The 20,962-nt window shown below is 31.1% G+C and overlaps 1 protein-coding gene across 3 annotated transcripts in view; it reads right to left on the bottom strand.

Annotated features, from left to right (window-relative positions):
• Positions 1–3,789: 3,789 nt before the first annotated feature.
• The window catches only part of LOC111085510, a 19,130-nt gene continuing 1,957 nt past the window's right edge, over positions 3,790–20,962 (bottom strand). Inside the window, exons 2-5 of one of the 3 annotated variants that reach the window (XM_022384416.1) lie at positions 18,957–19,045; positions 9,449–9,460; positions 5,993–6,085; positions 3,790–4,028 (exon numbers count right to left, since the gene is read on the bottom strand). In XM_022384416.1, coding sequence (XP_022240124.1) covers positions 3,966–4,028; positions 5,993–6,085; positions 9,449–9,460; positions 18,957–19,045 — 257 coding nt within the window. In that variant the 3' untranslated portion in view covers positions 3,790–3,965. Of the gene's footprint in view, positions 4,029–5,992; positions 6,086–9,448; positions 9,461–15,862; positions 15,866–18,956; positions 19,046–20,962 lie in introns of all 3 variants that reach the window. The other 2 variants (XM_022384417.1, XM_022384418.1) reach the window with 2 other exon arrangements.

Here is a 20,962-nt window from a genome sequence, read left to right on the forward strand (position 1 = left end):
ATGGAACGAGAGTGTAAGTAAGACACTATACAATTTTTATGGAGAGAGAGAGAGAGATGGACAGAGGGTCTATGTAAGACACTATACAATATTTGTGAAGAGAGAGAGATGGAACGAGAGTGTAAGTAAGACACTATACAATTTTTATGGAGAGAGAGAGAGAGATGGACAGAGGGTCTATGTAAGACACTATACAATATTTGTGAAGAGAGAGAGATGGAAAGAGGTTGTATGTAAGACACCATACAATATTTATGGAGAGAGAGAGACGGAAAGAGGGTGCATGAAAAACACAATAAAATATTTATGGATAGAGAGAGAGAGATGGAAAGAGGGTGTATGTAAGACACTATACAATATTTGTGAAGAGAGAGAGATGGAAAGAGAGTATGTAAGACACCATACAATATTTATGGAGAGAGAGAGACGGAAAGAGGGTGCATGAAAAACACAATAAAATATTTATGGATAGAGAGAGAGAGATGGAAAGAGGGTGTATGTAAGATACTATACAATATTTATGGTAAAAGATATAAAGAGGGTGTATGTAAGACACTAAACAATATTTGTGGAGAGAGAGAGATGGAAAGACAGTGTATGTAAGACACTGAAGAGATTCTTACCAATAGTATAACTCCTAACACGTGACAGAATAACCTACCGAACCAAAAACTCTCTTGCTGCTTATGGTCACAGTATATTTTCAGGACATGATATTACGAATATTTAATACACACACGTGTATATAAGTATGTATGTGTGTGTAAATGTAAACTTCCGATGAATGGTAGTGTCTGTCTAAGATCAATATAAACCTAAAAATTATATAATCCTTTTTAAAAACTATTACACGATGGTAATATGATAGAACTCTTCAACCACACAGTATCATCTCACACGGATAGGCTAACTGAATGTCTAATGGACCATTACATCCCTCTAGCGGAATTTGTATCAAAGATCTCCATTAGAGAACCAACAACTCTCTCACATTTCAGTTGAATAAATAGAGATAACCGGATCTTTTGAAGTCTTAAGATCATTTCGCTGTTATTTGTTGAGATTTTTAATGCCTTATCTACGGTAATCGTTTATTTTTGTAACTATATAAACTGCTCTGATATTTGTATACGAGTTCCGTGAACTTCTGTGAAGTTCTTCAGTTTTACGTAAAGAACATGCTAACGTTTATTCCTACTTAGACATTATGGAATATTGTTGACTTTTTAATTTACCGTGTGTTACTAACGTTCTTTCTACATAGAAAATGTGGAATATTGTTGACTTTTCAATGTTTGTTTGTTTTCGAAATTTCGCACAAGTCTATTCGAAGGTTAATTACGGTGGCTGTCCCTAATATAGAAGTGATAGACTGAAGGAAAGGCAGCTAGTTAACACCACCCACCGTCAACTTTTCGGATACTACTTTTTACCAACGAAGAGTGGGATCAACGGTAAAATTATCACACCCTCTCAGCTGAAAGACGAGCATCCCCTAACCACCAGGCCATGCGAAGGCCCTAAAACTTCGAACTGGTACCTTATGAAATCAAATTTTTTATTTGGCAGTACTTTGTAAACACAATATTCATAATCGCTCATATTACACGCTTTTATCTGATTATGTGTGCGACACCTTGTTTTTACTGTTATTATTAATTTAAATTATACATACATTACATTACTGGTGTCCAAGATTCACCAACTTACAAAATTATTTATATTACCTCACTGCAATATTATATTCTATATAAACACGTGGTTTTACTTTATTTCTACCTTTTTTTTTGGAACTTGACGATTGATATTCTTTCCGGGAAGAATAAGGTTTTTTATTCATTATTATTATGTTTTAGTTATGCAGAATAATCGAATTTCCGTTCATGGTAAAAAAAGAAAGAAAAAATTATATTTGTTTGCAGTAAAATTGTGGGAATGTCTTTGTCCTATGGACGTGTCTGTACAACAGTTTTACTGTTTTATTACGAAACTAAGAAACTTATGGAGAATAATAGATCTTCCTGTAAAAAATAATCAAATGTTTACACAGGGTTGAGTAAGTTATATCAAAACAATTCTGGAATATGCAAATCAGCAAGTCACGTGATAACTGCAGCCAGTATAAAGTCGCGGTACAATGGAACGTACAGGAAGTGCATTTTTGAAATTGTTTGGCGTTATGTATATGGTGTGATGCCACCGAAACTTAATTGCTTTTGGGAAGGGCATGTGATAGCCCTTTCCGACGCAAAGTATTCAAGCACACAGATCGTAAAAATGTTTTCAGATTGGGTATTTAGAATATCTGACACGGGAATATCACTTGCACATAATGGCATTCGAAAACAAAGGAAAATGGATCAACTTGGGATACCAGTACCATACAAAAAGAGATCTGAAACAAGTCGTACCCCAGCTGTGGTAAGCAAAGTGTGGCATCTCGTTACATGTGAGAATCCAAGAACGAATATCTCAGTGGCAAGAGTTCTCCATGTTTCCCAGGCAACCGTGCGAAACATGATCATGGAAGATCTCCGTCCGAAAAAGAGACGGAACAAAGTTTTTGCAATGAAGACTACGTAGAAGGATTATTGTTAAATGAACGATTGCCAGATAGAGCATGACCGGACATGATGAGATAAAATGTGACGACGGGCAGATGTTCCAAAATCGTTTCAATATAATGAGCTCAACTTCTTAAAAGCAGCCTTATCAGTGTAGCAAATTAAATGGCTACATAATTATGTTTTGTGTTTTTGCCCAGACATTTATAGTGAAAGAGTTACTTTCTTATTGAAATACAAATTAATAACAAGAATTAATAATTAAATAATTAAAGAAGTGTCTTCACTTACTATTAGAGCATTCGATTAAATTGAACGTTACGTTAAACAGAGACTTCCTTGGATTCAAGTATAACCGATCCTAATGTTGAGCTATGGACCAGAGGGATAACAATTAGCTGCAGCATCTACAGCCACAAGAACTATTCTTGTGCAAACATTTTAGACTTTTCGATATAAACACCTGGATTTATTTTGTTTTTGCCTTTTTTTTTTGAAATTTGAATGCACCAAATAATTACTACGATACATTAAAATAGTCTATACGTCCTGTAAAAAAAATGATTTATACGTTTACAGAAGATAGAGTACCTTATATTAAAATGATTTATAATGTGCAAATCAACAAGTCACGTGACAGTTGCAGCCGATATAAAGTGGTGCAAATAATTTTATCAGGAATACATCTTGATATTAGTTTGGTGTTACGTAAGTAGTGTTATCCCACTGAAAATTAATCATTCATACACACAGATATATTAAAATGCGGAGAGTGCTCAGCAGAATCACGGTTCGAACATTATACTCTACGACCTTCAGTCCAGTACGCTCACTAACTATTAGGCCATGCTTGGCTTTGACTACCCGAATTATTCTCATAGATTTGGGAATGATTTTAAATAATCTTTCTTTATAACTACTTTAATATTGCCATTTGTATATTATAGTAACACTTTATGAACTGTGACATGTGAGAAAATACAAATTAAATACCTCGTATTTCGAAGAAGGCTAAGCTTAAACTTAAAATAATCAGAAAAATATTACCACACTGCGCAGAACAATAATTTATTACATATATATTAATAGTTTAATTTATTACAGATATATTAATAGCTTAATTTATTACAGATATATTAATAGTTTAATTTAATTACAAACAATAATCTTTCAATTAGACTGATAGATAAATGTATTTACTTGTATTGTTGTTTTACTTCTCCATATCTCTCCAACTTTTAATATTGTTATCAGGACATTAATTTCATTTTCATAAAAAACAATAAATACACTTTTATTTATGATCTATCGACTTTATAACTGAGCATATATGGTGAACGTGGTTATGGATAAAATTATTCTAACTTTCTGGGGTTTTACTGTCGTCAGTTGCTAAGCTGTCTAACGCACCTCGGAGTTTTGATGAAAAGAAGATGGAGAGCGTAATCCTGGTAAATGTGGCATCTGCGAAAATACGTGATTAAGAAATTTATGACAATAAATAATGGAAGATTGCAACATGTAAGGAAAAGTAGAAAGTAAAACGATAAACTAAGAAGTTTACTTCGAAAAGTCGTCTTTGAAGAAATCTCATATCAGTTTAATCCAATAAAAAAAAACGATACATTGAAATAATCTATACTTCCTGTAAACAAAGAAAAAAAAAGAAGATTAAACGTTTACAGAAGATAGAGTACCTTATATTAAAATGATTTGGAATATGCAAATCAACAAGTCACGTGACAGTTTCAGCCGATATAAAGTGGTGCAAAGAATTGTATCAGGAATATATTTTAATATTTGATTGGTGTTACGTAGGTAGTGTTATCCCACTGAAAATTAATCGCAAAATATTCATACACACAGATATGTTAAAATGTATTCAGATTGAAAACTTAAGGTTTCCAAGACGGAAGAGGGAATCATGCTTAAGGATTTTCAAGTTGTGTATCAAGTATAATTATTTTCAATTTACTTTTACAGATCAAAATTAATAAAGGTAACCAATTCTTGTCTCAGTTTCACAGTATGTACTAACTAGAGTCATCCTCTAATTATACAGTCACAAATTTCGCTATTCAGTCATTCCTTGTTTCCATTATAAGAAACAGTGCAATAGTTTATTAATTCTATACAATACTAGACCACCGTGACCGTTGGGTCACCCACTATTCAGGGGTTATGAAGAATTCAAGCTAATTTCAATATTGCATCGAAATGAAGGTTATTTTGAGATAATTAAATTAAATATTTCAATCCATTCGTTTTTTTTGGTTTTTGTTTTTATAGAAGAGTTAGCACAAAGGATCACATGTAAAGTGGAATAGACTTAAAATAAGACCGAAAACTCGAGCGCTTTCGAATAGTTGACTATTCTTCTTCAGGAGAACAAAGGGTAACATTCGTGTTATTCATAATTCAAGAAAAGATATTTGATTGTTGATCTGGAGTAAAAGGAAATACCATTTTATTTTTCAAAGAAGATGGGACCATTGACAGGGTAATAGATTTGAAGGAAGAAGTTTCGTAAAGAGCGCGAACGGTAGTGTGATGTAAAATTACTCATGCTAGAAAATTTCATAAAAGTGACCCCAAAAACTTCGCTAACTCGGTAACCCGTGGCCCGATTTTAACGAAATTTGTTTTATTCTGTTTCTATTCTCATTTCATCAAAAATATGGCGCTATTGTGTGCAGTTTTTGCTGTATTTCATTACAGACAAGCACACAAACAAACAATCTCGAAGTTCTAGTAGTATATAGATTATGCCTTTTTAGCTATATCGTTCATTTTAGTTTGGTTTGATTTGAATTTCGCGCAAAACTACACAAGGGCTATCTGCGCTAGCAGTCCCTAATTTAGCAGTGAAAGACTAGAGGGAAGGCAGCTAGTCATCACCACCCACCGCCAACTCTTAGGCTACTGTTTTACCAATGAATAGTGGGATTAAACGTCATATTATAACGCCCCTGCGGCTGAAAGGGCGAACATGCTTGGTGGGACGGGGATTCGAACCCGCGACCCTAAGATTGCCGTTTGTTTGTTTTTTTAGTACAAAATTTCGACACCATTCAGGTTTGGGGGAAAAATAAATACTTTAATGTTTCCTATAAAACTAAACTTTAAAATTCCAGTAAATAGTTTTTTTCGAATTCATTTCATACCCAACGTTTCTTATCGCTAGTTTTCACCGAGAAAATAACGATTTAGTCTATTCTGAACTAATTATTGAGCCCAAAATCAGAAGCATGGGAGAAAAGTGTATCTGATACGAAACACTAACATCAAAAAATACCTTAGAATTATAAAGAGAAGATAAAATTATTTGTTGAATAGTTGTAAAACAGAGAAGTTTTAAAGTAATCTTTAAAAAATTGGACAGAAATACCACAACAATTAGTAGGCCATAAAAAGTTTAAAATACTAACCTTTAAGGATCTCAGTGTTATAAGGTAATTATGGAATTTCTTCAACACAGACCTTTTATTTTGAGCTTCATCTGGTGTCTTGATCACAAAACTCTAGAATTTCGAATAAATGGCTGTTCCTTGTATGTATCTATGTATATATACTTTATACATATAAAATGGAAATGTGTTCTAACGGAATTATACTAAGAATTTCCAAGTTTTATAGCTAGTATTATTATTTTCAATTTATTTTTACAGATCAAACTCGAATTTTCAAAACTGTCGAAAATTTTTATTTAAATTGAGGTTATTAAAGACTATATCCACAAAAATATAATAAAATAAAAATTAATGCTTAATGTTTCTCATATCGAGGCGTTTCCAGTGGTACTTTTACAGATATGCAACGTTGAAATTCAGGATTCGATTCTCCGTGCTATAGAAAGCGCAGATAGTCTAGTGTGTAGTTTTGAGTTAAAATATACAAACCTGTCGAGGTCAAAGGCGTAGTTAAGATGTGTGTGTAAGCAAATTGTTAAATACTCCAATTAGATAAGGTAAAAATCAGTTTGAAATTTTAACATCATCAAGGAGCTAATCTCAAAACTTATGGCTGGAATAGTCTAAAATGTAAGTAGTATTTACATTGATGGATTGATTTACCAAGATTTGATTAAAGAAGGAACTACTCAAGTTTAAATACAAATAAAAAGAATTAAATCATTAAACGAAGTATGGAACGAATTAAGCAGTCTGCTTTTGGCTTCACTTTAAATACAGTCATAAGCAAATTATAATTTATAGCACTAATAGAAAATATCTCATTATTGTTAAATGCCCCTAAAACACTTCGTGGCAGAAAATAATTGGGCTATATTTCTTTAGAAGGAACACAATATTTTGTAAGTATTTACTGTAAATAGATACATGAATTTAAAATTAGAAAGAACTACGCTTGATTTCTTTTATAAATACATACAAGTATTTTATTGTACATAGTAAAACTTTTGTTTATTTTATACATAACCTTTCACCTGGCATGATCAGGTGAGATACAATAACTGAGGTTCAGTGTGTTGTAGACGGATACGCTCAACTGTAAAATAGTTTTAAAATAATTCTTGATAGATGTAAACGTATGTATTTCATTTGCAAATATCTGAATTTTAACACGTTATTTCATTAGGATATATTTAATTTGTAAGTTAATATGAAGTGAATATTTTGTAATTTCAACATTAACAGACGCATTGTATTTTCTCTCTATGTTGGAAGAATTTCAAGACTGGACTCAAAGAGTCACCTAATATTAAAATGAACATCTGGTTAACAAAAAGTCTGAAATATTATGTCACCTAATTATAAAATGAAGATTTAGTTAACAAAAAGTCTGAAATATTATATCACTTAATGTTAAAAAGTGTACATTTGGTTAATATCAAGGATATTTAGATACGGTGTATAAGTATAGTAAATGTTAGTTATATAACTTGTCACCGGTCTTTTTTCAGGAAACGTTGGTCCTGGTTTGTGTAAGAAAATCATATACTAGTTGAATTATAACTTTCCTGGATAGTAAAAAACTAGCTCAAATAACAAAACAAAAACTAAAAAAAACCTATACCACGAAAAATGGCTAATGCGCAATAGATGTTTTAATATTCACAATGTTTCGAACTGGTCCTCTGGTGATTAATTACTGTTTTTCTTTAGCTGTAGCTTAAACCACAGGTTGGTACATTTTCAAGCTGCCTGTATGTTGACCATTATTTTTCTTTAAACACACCAACAGGAAAATACTATTATAATATTATATTATTTTAGTATAGTTGAGCAAAAATTAATTTTATAGGTACTTCTACTTCAAATACCAGAAGTAATTCCATCTTTCATTTTTAAATAGCGCTGATAGTTTCAACTTACGTTATGGAAACAGGAAACATTTATTTTCATTCGAAACCGGTTTGAATACAATTTATTTATTTTTTTATTTTTTTTGCATACCGACTTAAAAGAAACAGTCTCCATCCCACAATGAATAGTTTTTACTCTCCAAGATTATGAAAAGCAAATTAGTCTAATCATTTTTTATCATTTAAATAATTCTAGTTGTAGTCGTTTTTAATGGAATTTTCCTGCCATTTAGTGAAAAGTTAAAACTAAGATAAACAAAGGTTTTGAATTTTCCACTACGTTTGTTTTATAATATTTTCTTTGTTCTCCTTTATGTACTTTAATTAATGAGTAATATTATTGTTATTATATTTACGAGAAGCACTTACCTCAATGCAGTTCTGAAAGGATGATAATAAAGGGAAATAAAAATACTTTAGAAATGTTGTTAATATTTTATAGACTTATAGAAATAAAAAAATAGAAGGAGAGAAAGAAGAAAAGAAAAATCCACTGATTGACAAAATACATTGTAATGTAACAACATCTGGATTTGTCGAATAAAACAGTAGGTGGAGAAGGCCGAATAAATACTCAGTTCATGAACAAAAAGCAAATGTAGTCAGGCCAGATTTACCAATTTCAGGAGAAGTTTGTTTGTTTTGAATTTCTCGAAAAGCCACACGAGGGCTATCTGCGCTAGTCGTTCCTAATTTAGCAGTGTAAGACTAGAGGGAGAGCAGCTAGTCATCACCACCCACCGCCAACTCTTGGGCTACTCTTTTTACTAGCGAATAGTGGGATGGACCGTCATATTATAACGCCCCCACGGCTGAAAGGGCGAGCATGTTTGGTGGGACAGGGTTTCGAACTCGCGATCCTCAGACTGCGAGGAGAGCGCCCTAACCACCTGGCCATGCCAGTTAATAATCACTACTTAAAGTGTATGACTACTTGCTCTTTTTAAACAAAAGAGAAAAACAAACATATAAGAAGATACAATATTGATTACAACAATTGACTCTAAATATAAAATATATATAATTTTAAAACGATTGGAAGCATTGATAAATCACACTCAACTGACCGTATGGGTTTCAAGGTTATAAATTTATGATATAAAGATATCACCAGATTTTTCCTCTGTTTGGTGTAGGTTGATTATCTTTGCAAGAAAACTAAAAACTTATTGCTATATACCCTTCTAAAAAACTATAACCTATGAGTTGAGTTTTAATGGTTATTTGAATACATTGTATTTTTAGTATCAGTTTAACCGAAGAGAGATATTAGTACAATATTAGTTTAAATAACGAGAGATATTAGTACAATATCAGTTTAACTGAAGAGAGAGATATAAGTACAATATCAGTTTAACTGAGGAGAGATATAAGTACAATATTAGTTTAAATAACGAGAGATATTAGTACAATATCAGTTTAACTGAAGAGAGATATAAGTACAATATTAGTTTAACTGAGGAGAGATATAAGTACAATATTAGTTTAAATGACGAGAGATATATAAATACAATATTAGTTTAAATGACGAGAGATATAAATAAAATATTAGTTTACTTACTCTTGGATTCATCTAAAAGGCGGCATGAAAGTAATGAAAAAAAGAACGTATACACAATCTAAACACAATTAGAAACATAAATTCTCTCTACTAAAGATTGTAAGAATCTTAAGAAACATAAAATTTCTCCACTAAAGATTGTAAGAATCTTGAAAAACATAAAATCTCTCTACTAAGGGTAAGAATCTTAAGAAACATAATATCTCTCTACTAAAGATCGTAAGAATCTTAAGAAACATAATATCTCTCTACTAAAGATCGTAAGAATCTTTGAAAACATAAAATCTCTCTACTAAGGGTAAGAATCTTAAGAAACATAAAATATCTCTACTAAAGATCGTAATAATCTTTAGAAACATAAAGTCTCTCTACTAAAGATCGTAAGAATCTTTAGAAACATAAAGTCTCTCCACTAAAGATCGTAAGAATCTTTAGAAACATAAATTCTCTCTACTAAAGATCGTAAGAATCTTTAGAAACATAAAGTCTCTCTACTAAAGATCGTAAGAAGCTTTAGAAACATAATGTTTCTCTACTAAAGATCGTAAGAATCTTTAGAAACATAAAGTTTCTCTACTAAAGATCGTAAGAAGCTTTAGAAACATAAATTCTCTCTACTAAATATTGTAAGAATCTTAAGAAACATAAAATGTCTCCACTAAAGATTGTAAGAATCTTTAAAAACATAAAATATCTCTACTAAGGGTATGTTTCTTAAGATTCTTAAAATATATCTACTAATGATCGTAAGAATCTTTAAAAACATAAAGTCTCTCTACTAAAGATCGTAAGAATCTTTAGAAACATAAAGTCTCTCTACTAAAGATCGTAAGAATCTTTAGAAACATAAAGTCTCTCTACTAAAGATCGTTAGAATCTTTAGAAACATAAAGTTTCTCTACTAAAGATTGTAAGAATCTTTAGAAACATAAAGTTTCTCTACTAAAGATTGTAAGAATCTTGCAGCAGCAGAAGCTTAGAATAATATTATGGTTTATGTTTAGATAATAGCCTGTTTGACAATCTGACATCTTGTGAAGCTTATGGTATAGCAAACACAATGCAACTATAGCTTTTTGCGGAACTATATTTGAAGTGATTAATTGATTATTTTAAGATTAATAAGTTCTCATAAAATACTTTTTCTGTACCGAAGAAGAATGTAGTATAATTATCTAATACCTTACGTCAAGATCCGCTTTATAATTAGAAATAACAGCTATAAAATTTAAGTAGCGAAAACTATGCTTTCAAGAGAGCCGCCAAACTGAAAGATTAATTACTGGCCTTAAGTAATACCCAACAGATGTCGCCAAACGCAATAACTTCCTACTCGATATGAAAGTAATAAGGACAACAAACGCGATTTCAACATTAAACGTACATTAAAAGGATACCAATATGATCCAAATGATGAGAGATTAGCGATTAAACCGCACTAAAATACTATTGAAACTGAACCACAATCTGAAAATACGCGTTTATTTTTCCCAATCTCATTTGGACTGTCGTGAAATATTTTCCGCAAAAAAACAAACAAAAAAAAACGAGTGTAAATGTTCCAAATAATTCTAGTTACGTTGGTATGTTTGAAACTTTCATCATTACATACACGTGCTATGAAGATATGACTGACTTTCAGCAGTTATACCATGCCGATTTTTCGGTTAACTTATACAATTATTTCTTCGTCTTATAGCCATATTAGAATAATTCAGTAAATATACATAAACGTTTAATGGATAAATTTGACAATCTCTTTAATACTATATTCCTAAGAAATATATATCAAGTTTTAAAACAACTTTAGAGAGACACTACATTTTTATTTTTTAATTGCAGGAAAGTGTGATGTATCATATGTTAATTAAATCGATTTACGTCAGTGAAGTACAAAAACGCACAAATAACATTTCTGTGTATAAAAGTATGTATCTTGACCCGCAGTAAATCTTATTCCACTCTACGTCGAGGAATTGTTTGGAATTTCGCGCACAGCTACACGAGGGCTATCTGCACTAACCGTTCCTAATTTAACAATGCAAGACTAGAGGGAAGGCAGCTAGTCAACACCATCTTGGGTTACTTTTTTAACAACGAATAGGGGGATTTACGATTACATTATAACGAGGCGAGTATGTTTGTTGAAACGAGGATTCGAACCCGCGACCCTCAGATTATGCGTCAAGCGCCCTAATCACCTGACCACACCAGGTCCAAACGGATAGTTTATTGTGTAGACTTGTAGTTAAACAAACCAAATATAAACAAAACTAAATATAACTAAAGAAATAAGTGTTTAACTTAAAAAACAAAACAGGTTATAGGTCAATATTATTAAAGGTCATAATAAGAATCCAAGTGGATGTTAGTTTACTACATCGTAAACCATAAAAATCGACATCCTTTATACTTCATTAAAGGATGGTATAAGTAACCATATCAACTAAATACGGAAAGTTTTATCACCTTAAGATGGTCCTCGGATAGTTAGGCATTAATTGTCAACCGGTGATAAAAGAATATTTCAAAATTCACTGGGAGTGTAAATAAAAAGCTGATGGTATTAATGTCATGATGTATTTAAAGGTTTAAGTTGCAGCACTGTATTTGTAAATGTTGTGAAAAATAAAGCCTAAAACGAATCGGAAGTTGTTGTTTTATTCCTAATTTGTAAAAAATCCTTACGTGTTAGAGAAAAATTCAATTATTTTCGAAATTCGCGTAGATGAATTATGGAAAATCCGTTGCTAATTCGCTGGCCTGTGTAATTTATATATATATATCAAATAAATTGAAGTGTGCTTACCATCTAAGATTCGATGACACAAGAAAAAAGGGTTGAGAACAAGAATGAAAGAATCATTAATTAAAAATGGTAATATTTTCAAAATATAAATGTGGAATCATTCTTAGCGGTTTTAAGTATTAATTTGTCGATAGTCGTAACAGAAGTACCTTTTTTATTATCTTAAAATTTCTCTAAACTAAACATTTTAACACATTTAATAAACGAATCGGAAGGAAGTGACCAATTTGTTCATAGGAAACATTTCAACGTAACACGGAAATTATAACTCCAGTTACAAAGTTAATGAGAACATTATAAAAAATAAAGACTTAGCAGCTGAGCACGAGCATGTCACTGCTCTTATTTTTCTAAGGACAAACAGAAACAATAGTGACCGTTCAGTCGTTAAGCCTTATTATGGTGACCGACGAAGAAACTAGTTCAATGGCCATAACGTGATTAATATTTAACAGTTTGTACTTCATAATGGAGAAAGTTACACAGTAAATGTAATCACGGAATATTTCGGAAGGACTATTATTTTTTTTATGAAAATAGAAGAAACTAAAGAATTATATTTTAGAGTTTAATAACGCTGCGTTGTTGTTGTATTTTAAGTACCTACTGTTTGTTTGTTTGTAGCTAAGCACAAAGCTATACAAAGGGCCATCTGTGCAATGCCCAGCATGGGTATCGGAACCCGATTTCTAGCGATCTAAGTCCGCAGACATACCGCTGTGCCACTGGGGAGCAGCACCTACTGACACTAATCATTTGAAGTGATTAATTCTAATAATATGTGGGAGTACTTACATTGTTGTGAACAACTGTTAATCAACTCCCTAAAGCAGAATCTTCGTAGAGTTTTTTAAGTCATTTTAATTCACCATTTCTTAGTTTCAATTAATTTAGGCATGTGAATAATATAGTGGCATTGCGCCAAATGAATTATTCGATATTAAACAGTGGACCAACTGTTTATTGATAACATTATAGATTTTTCTTTTCACTAAAGCTAAAAATTGAAAATATAATCTGTGACGTAAATACATTCTTTGATTCGTCACATCCTTTGCTGTGATCTACAGTTTCGCCTATTCAAGGCTCATCAGCACAGCTTGGGTCAGTAAACCTCAGAAATACAGTTAGGCTTCTTATAGTGGTTGAAAATATATAATCTGTGACGTAGTGCCTCATTGTGTTTCTTTGGTTTGCTGATCAAAGATGGTGCAAAACTTATTATATCCACAACAGTAAACTAACGTCCCTAAACTCATCTACAGCATAAAATAAAGCTTATGTAATATATTGATATACTTAGAACTGTATAACATATATAGGTAAATTTAATCCATATAATATATGCCACTTAAGACAATAAAATATATGCTGGTTCTTATAACCATATAATATATAATGTCATTTAAAACCATACAATATGTACTGGTTCTTACAACCATAAAATATAAATATATATATATGTGTGTGTGTGTCTTGTTCTTATATGTTTAATAATTGGAAAAATATCTGTGACTAAATAAATGTTCAAATTTTGAAACTGGACAAAAGCTAAACAAATGGAATATTGAACACGTAAGTGTGGCTTTTACTCTCGGAAATCTTGCGTTGAATATTATGTTAGACACTTTCCGGTTTTATACAAACACAGACAACGATTTTAATCTTTCTAATATTTTTAAAGAGCACAGACAACGATTCTAATATTTCTGATATTGTTTTAAACAAACGCAGACAACGATTTTAATTTTTCTGATATTGTTTTAAACAAATGCAGACAACGATTTTAATCTTTCTGCTATTATTTTATTTCTATTGCAACGCTGTAAAACAGATGTGCCAGGTAAGTTTAATATTTTGTTATATTAATCGAATTTTCTATCCGTCTGCATACATTAAAAGATGGCAGCTTTAGATATCATCGAATGATACGTTTCATATATTACTTTTGTTATCTGTTTTGAAATATATGTATAGTATTTTCCCGAAATGTGAATAAAAATAACTCACAATGCATCATGCAGTTTATTTATTTTAACAGTTATGCCCTAGGGTCAGTTAAAATTGATGTTCGCTTTTCTGAACAAACACAGACAACGATTTTAATTTTTCTGATATTGTTAAACAATATCAGAAAAATTAGAATCGTTGTCTGTGCTGTTTAAAAAATATTAGAAAGATTAAAAATCATTGTCTGTGTTTGTATAAAATAATATAAGAAAAATTAAAATCATTGTCTGTTTTTGTTTAAAACAATACCAGAAAGATTAGAGTCGTTGTCTGTGTTTGTATATAACAATATCAAAAATATTAGAATCGTTGTCTGTGTTGTTTAAAACAATATCAGAAAGATTTGAATCGTTCTCTGTGTTTGTGGAAAACAATATCAGAAATATTAGAATCTTTGTTTGTTTTTAGGTACCTGATGATGACAAAACCTTGTCGAAACGTTGTACATCTGCTGTTATATTAAAGTTTTTCTTCATTACCCATTCAAGCCGTCTCCAGCCATTATTAATATCAGAAATGTTAAAATCGTTGTCTGTGTTGTTTAAAACAATATCAGAAAGACTTTAATCGTTCTCTGTGTTTGTTTACTAATCAATTTAACTTGTTAACATAAAATGTGTTTTACTTAAGTTTTACGTTTTGCGTAAACCTTCTTGATACAAATCCAGTAGTAAAATACCATTATTTTAAAACAATGTTTCAAGGTTAAAAACTTGTCAACTTCTATGTGGAAGTTTAAAAACAGACCTAAAACAGCTTGCAGTACAGTTGTCTCATAAAACGAGAAACACTCAATAGTGAAATAATAACAAGGCATAAAAATATATTTTAACATTTCTATTCTTCACAGATACTTCTTTTAAGAAACACCGAATAACAATGTTACAGGACATTCATTATTCTATGATTTATGATGATTGTAAGATTTGATAAAAAAAAACACTAACACACTAAGATTTCTTACAATGGAAATCTTATTTATGTCGATAACACAGGCCTGTGATGGTTTTATTGTCTTAATACTTTTACATATTCTACAGTAATTCCTGTATGCTGAATCCGAAAAATGATATCCATTTATCGCCAACACGTACAGATTTTTCACAGAACATCATATTTACTTTGTTTTTTGTTATGCTTAAAATGTTGACAATCACTGGCTATAGATTTCTCTAGACCAATCGCAACTTGAGAGTCTTATCGATCGTTCTAGAACCCACGAGAAACACACCGCTAGTATATAAACGGTTAACAGGCTGCATGACGTGTCATTTGTAGATAGCATTTGTTTGTGCGTGCATTTTAATATAATTTTTTCTTTTCAATATTATTTATTCATCGCAATGGCAACAAGAGGTTGTGTAAATGACCCAAACATATTATGTTATATTTGTGGTAAATTTGATCTAAGTAAGAGTTTTTTTCCCTAATTTGTAAAAAAATCCTTACGTGATAGAAAAAAATTAATATTATTTTCGAAATCTGAGTAGCTGAAATATGGAAAATCCGTTATTAAAACTAAAACAATCTTTATGAAGTTTAAATTCGCTGGACTGTTTAATTTATATATATAAAATAAATTGAAGTGTGCTTACCATCTAAGATTCGATGACACAAGAGAAAAGGTTGAGAACGAGAATGAAAGAATCATTAAGTTAAAAATGGTAATATTTTACAAAATAAATGTGGAATCATTCTTAGCGGTTTTAAGTATTAATTTGTTGATAGTTGTAACAGAAGTTCCTTTTTTATTATCTTAAAATTTCTCTAAACTAAACATTTCAACACATTTAATAAATGAAGTTATTCGATAATCAATGTATTCAATCTTCAATCATGAATCTACTACTAAATCAACTTTCTAAAAAATAGAAAATAATTAAGTATATTATATTAATAACTCATATAAAACATTCAAACATTGGCGTTATTTTATTTTACATTTTCTTCAAATAACATGTTTCATTTAAAGTTCAAATGTAATGTTAAGCAATTTTTTATAAAATCCAAATCAATAAATAAAGCTGAAAATATTACATTAGAATATATAAAAAATACCTACCCCTATACCCTGACGCATGTGAGAAAAATATATTAATTATTTTCAATTTCAAAAACACATATTCATTGAAAATTTAAAAGAACATATGCAAGTCACAATATATAGACTTTCATATAAGTAATTACAAATTGAGAAATAAAACACAAAATTGAAATAAAATGTAATTAAAATATTAAAAACAAAACAACATATACTTCAAAAATAAAATACAACAACTTATAAATCATTAAAACAAAAAATAACTAAAATCATACAAATAACAAATTAGAGATATCACTAAATTAAACTTATGCCAGATTAATTAGAACAAGACTACACGTACTGGTGAAGTAAGATGATTAAACATTAGCGTAAATGTGAACTCTGTGGAATTAGATACCAAAATATACATAATTTTGTCTAATTTAATTACTGTGTGAAACATGTGTAATAAAAACTGAAATTTGTATACATTTAACAATAACAGAATATCGAAATCTTAGATAGTAGAATGGATTGTTTTCTCTGTTAGATGTTTTTTAAAAGTAAAATATCATAAATAGGTTTAAATTAAAATGAACAAAACAGCCATAAGAACTGTGTTCGATATCTAATGAAAAAAATATAGATAATAAAAGTTTTGATGTTGTTCCACCAAAAATATTATTATTTAACAACACAGTCTTTTAATTTTAAATACTAAAACTCATGATCAAAATATGTTACTTAAGAAATACATGATCAAAGTATGTTACTTGAGCAGTTCATGATCAAAATTATGTTACTTAAGCAGTTCATGATCGTCATATGGTATTTTAAGTTTGTTGTTGTTTTACGTTATTTACGTTTTATCCACTGCGAGGAATCAAACCTATATTTTAGCATTTTAAGTCCATAAACTTAATGCTTACTCACCACAACTCCCCATCTTATGAGCACAACATGAAAATGATAGGGTAAAAGTTATGTATATACAAGCTTATGATATGGGAATACGGTACAGGATAAACAAAACCAAAAGTTTGAGTTGTCTGGTAATTGTATGTATGAATACTCGGTGGTGAGAGTACCCACCCATTAAGAAGATTACAAAAATTATATAAGACAATGTTAATAATGTTTCCTCTTCTTCTTTCTTTTGTTATTAAATCCCTAATGACATCATTAGATCCTAGCTATATAACCTGCTGCGTAGAAGATGATAATCGACTCATTTAACTGATTAAGTACTTGTATCTTTAACTTCAAAGCCAAAAGTCTATAAAAAAAAAGAGTGTAAATGTGCTCTATCTATTTCAAGGGCCTTTTTTTACCCCCTCCCCCTTAACGAACAAAGATCCTAAAACAAAATAGCCTGTGTACATCACCTGGGTGACGGATAGTAATACACACACACGTATAATGGATCATCTTTATAGCAAGATAGAAAACATAATTTGTATACGTTTTAATAGTAGTTACGTCATTTCTAAAACTGCAAGGAATTGGGATAACCACTGAAATACCATTTTATTATTGTTTACTTATACATATAATTGTTTTAGCTTTATACAATTTAATGAAAATTTAATTTTTCTAGAAATAAATTTTCAAAATTAATTGTTTTGAGTAGTTAGATCCCGTTACCTCGTGTGTAAAATAATTTGAAAGGTTACATCTCGTTTCATTTTTATTTATTATATTGGTCTTCAAGATAAATAGTTATTCCTCGGTGGCTTACCAGTAAGCTCGTGAGCTTTTAAACACTAAAAATTGGGTTTCAATATCCGTGGCGGTATAGCGCAGATTATTTAACTTTGCGATTAAATACAAAACAACAACAACAACAAAAAAATAGCTGAAAATAACAAACTGAACAATAAGTATACGATGTTCACTGTTAGAAACAACTGATTTCATGAACAGAGTAAAAATCATCAATTAATTTAAATTACTTTTCTGATTTATATTAATGTTTATAAACAGTTTATCATTACTATCATAAACGAGTTTATTCCCCTTAGTATACAAAGTAGTTTTCTCTTTTGTACCAGACGATTCACTGAGTTCCTAACTACAAGTTGTCCGAAAAGTCTGGAATTATAGATACTTCAACGAATTTTACAGAATCTGTTCCACGTGCTGTCCTTCTAACTTGCAACACATATGAATTAACAGCAGGATTAACTCGACCTTCTCATGCATTGACAGTGCCATAATCAGTCACGTATCTCAATTAAGAACAGCTGCAAATCACCTATGGTTCCAGATTTTTCAGACACTCTGTATAAAAATATAAATAGACTAATCTACTAAAAAATTAAGTACCACTTACCAGGTTCATCTGCAGCACAAACAACAGAATTAAACCAAGACATAATTATTTATCTTGTCACGTTTTTATTGTTTTTAATGGTTTAAATGATTCTTTATATTACCTGATAAAAGTTTATGTGTGTCTGGGGGAGTGGGCTATGTCTTGTCCCATGCATTTAACAAGTACGTTAACTAATTCTTTATAAAATCAGACAGCTGCAAATAAGGTTTTGTTGACTCTTGTATTACTATCCGTATCTAATAAGCGTGACTAGAAATTTTAATATATATAAATATATTAAAATTTATTTTTTAATTATCCAGAAAAGTTTTCGGAATATTGCTATACTTACCGCTCTTTTCCATTTTGGAGATGAGTACGAAACTTCTGGAGACCAGGTCAACAAATAATCTTTGATCGTGTCGAAAGAACTAGGGTTTTCTAGATAATTGTTGGGGGAAAAAATGAACTGAGAAAAGTTTTCCACCTAGATAATAAACCTCACCAAAAGCTTTATTAAAACAGTAGTCTTACTTAGGTAAGTTCTGTTGGATCGGGCATAAAATAATAAATTATTACCTTAATTTGTATGATTTTTTGTGATAATTTCTTAATTGATTAGAGCAACTACGCTAGACATTTAATATAATTTTCTTCGAATGTTACGTGTCACTTATATCAGTATCATGATTGATACATAATTTTAAAAATATAAAGCTCAGAAGTTGTAAAGTTACATTTGTCACTTAAGAAAAGCTTTACGTAACACGTTAAAAGAACGTATTCGTAAGAAGGTTCAAATACATCCTAAGCTTATTTTTCTGTTTATCCAACAGGGTTTTCATGTTTCTTGAGTTTGTAAACACATTTATTCTTTAACAACCTGATGTCTATGATAGCTGAAAACGTTTCTGATCCGCAGGACAAGTATAATCACCGACATTTTAGCCTCAGTAGACTGTTTACTGGCTTGAAATGCTTCGGATACACGCGAAAAAATACATAAGTGATATCAGTACTAGACATCCCTAAATTTGAACTGATAAACTAGAGGGAAGGCTAGTCAACAATACTTTCCGCCAATTCTTGTGATACACTAGACGAATATTGGGATTTGACCGTTACTATTATAACGCACCCACAGGCCCAGAGTGTGAAGCGCGACTATTTTGGGCATCGAGGCGCAAACCATGGACCTTCAAATTCACAGACCGGACATGCTAAGCTATAGACCGCGCCCGACCATTTTCTTTGAAACATATACAAGTGATACACATAAGAGGTAAATCATGTATTTCTAAAGACCGCTATCAAATTAGTCCTTTCATAAATATCATTTGATCCAGTGATCCCTAGCTCTATTAAATCAAGAATCCCTAAACTGAGCACCCGGATCTAAGTATAAAGGAATGAAAGAAACCCATATTGTAGCCTGACTTTAAGAATTAGTTCTGATTCTCCCATTCCGTAGATCCTAGATAAATAACATTTAACTACATTTATTACTGAAAACAATAATAACAAACACAGATAATCAGCGCTAGGATTTAAGAAAAGCAAATAAAATATTTTAACAAAGTAGAGAAAACCCGACTGGTAATATTTTCTTATTATCTGTTTCGTTAAGTAAGCTTGTTTCGCGTGGTGGATGTATTCCGACAACACAGAATCACTGATGATATTTAGTAGGAAAACAGTTTCTGAAGATTAATACACATATCCTCTTATGAAGCGTTTAAGCATAATAAATGTTTTCTCCACTGCTACAGTTTCATCCATGTGCGAAATTACAGAGATATAATCCGAAAAAAGGTTAAGATTTCTTAATAACAACAAGCACATTCAAGATAGACGTAAAGAACCTAGAGGGGTCAAAGTTCACGAACCAAAGAATAATTTTGAAAAGAGTCAGCTGAAACAAGAACTAGACTAGTGCAGGTATAAGTCCCCATCAATTTCACAACCACAGTACTACAGGTGTCAGGTATAAGTCCTACCAATCTCACAGGTATAAGTCCCTACCAATCTCACAGGTATAAGTCTCTACCAATCTCACATCTACAGTACTACAGGTGTCAGGTATAAGTCCCCACCAATCTCACATCTACAGTACCACAAAGTATCAGGTATAAGTCCCCCCAGTCTCACATCTACAGTACTACTAATCTCACATCTAGAGTAGTGCAGGTGTCGGGTATAGTACAAGCGTGAGGTATAAGTCCCTACCAATTACACAGCTAGAGTAGTACAAGCGTGAGGTATAAGTCCCTACCAATTACACAACTAGAGTAGTACAAGCGTGAGGTATAAGTCCCTACCAATTACACAGCTAGAGTAGTACAACTAGAGTAGTACAGG

This window comes from Limulus polyphemus, unplaced genomic scaffold (genome assembly GCF_000517525.1).
Source record: "Limulus polyphemus unplaced genomic scaffold, Limulus_polyphemus-2.1.2 Scaffold437, whole genome shotgun sequence".
NCBI lineage: Eukaryota > Metazoa > Arthropoda > Merostomata > Xiphosura > Limulidae > Limulus > Limulus polyphemus.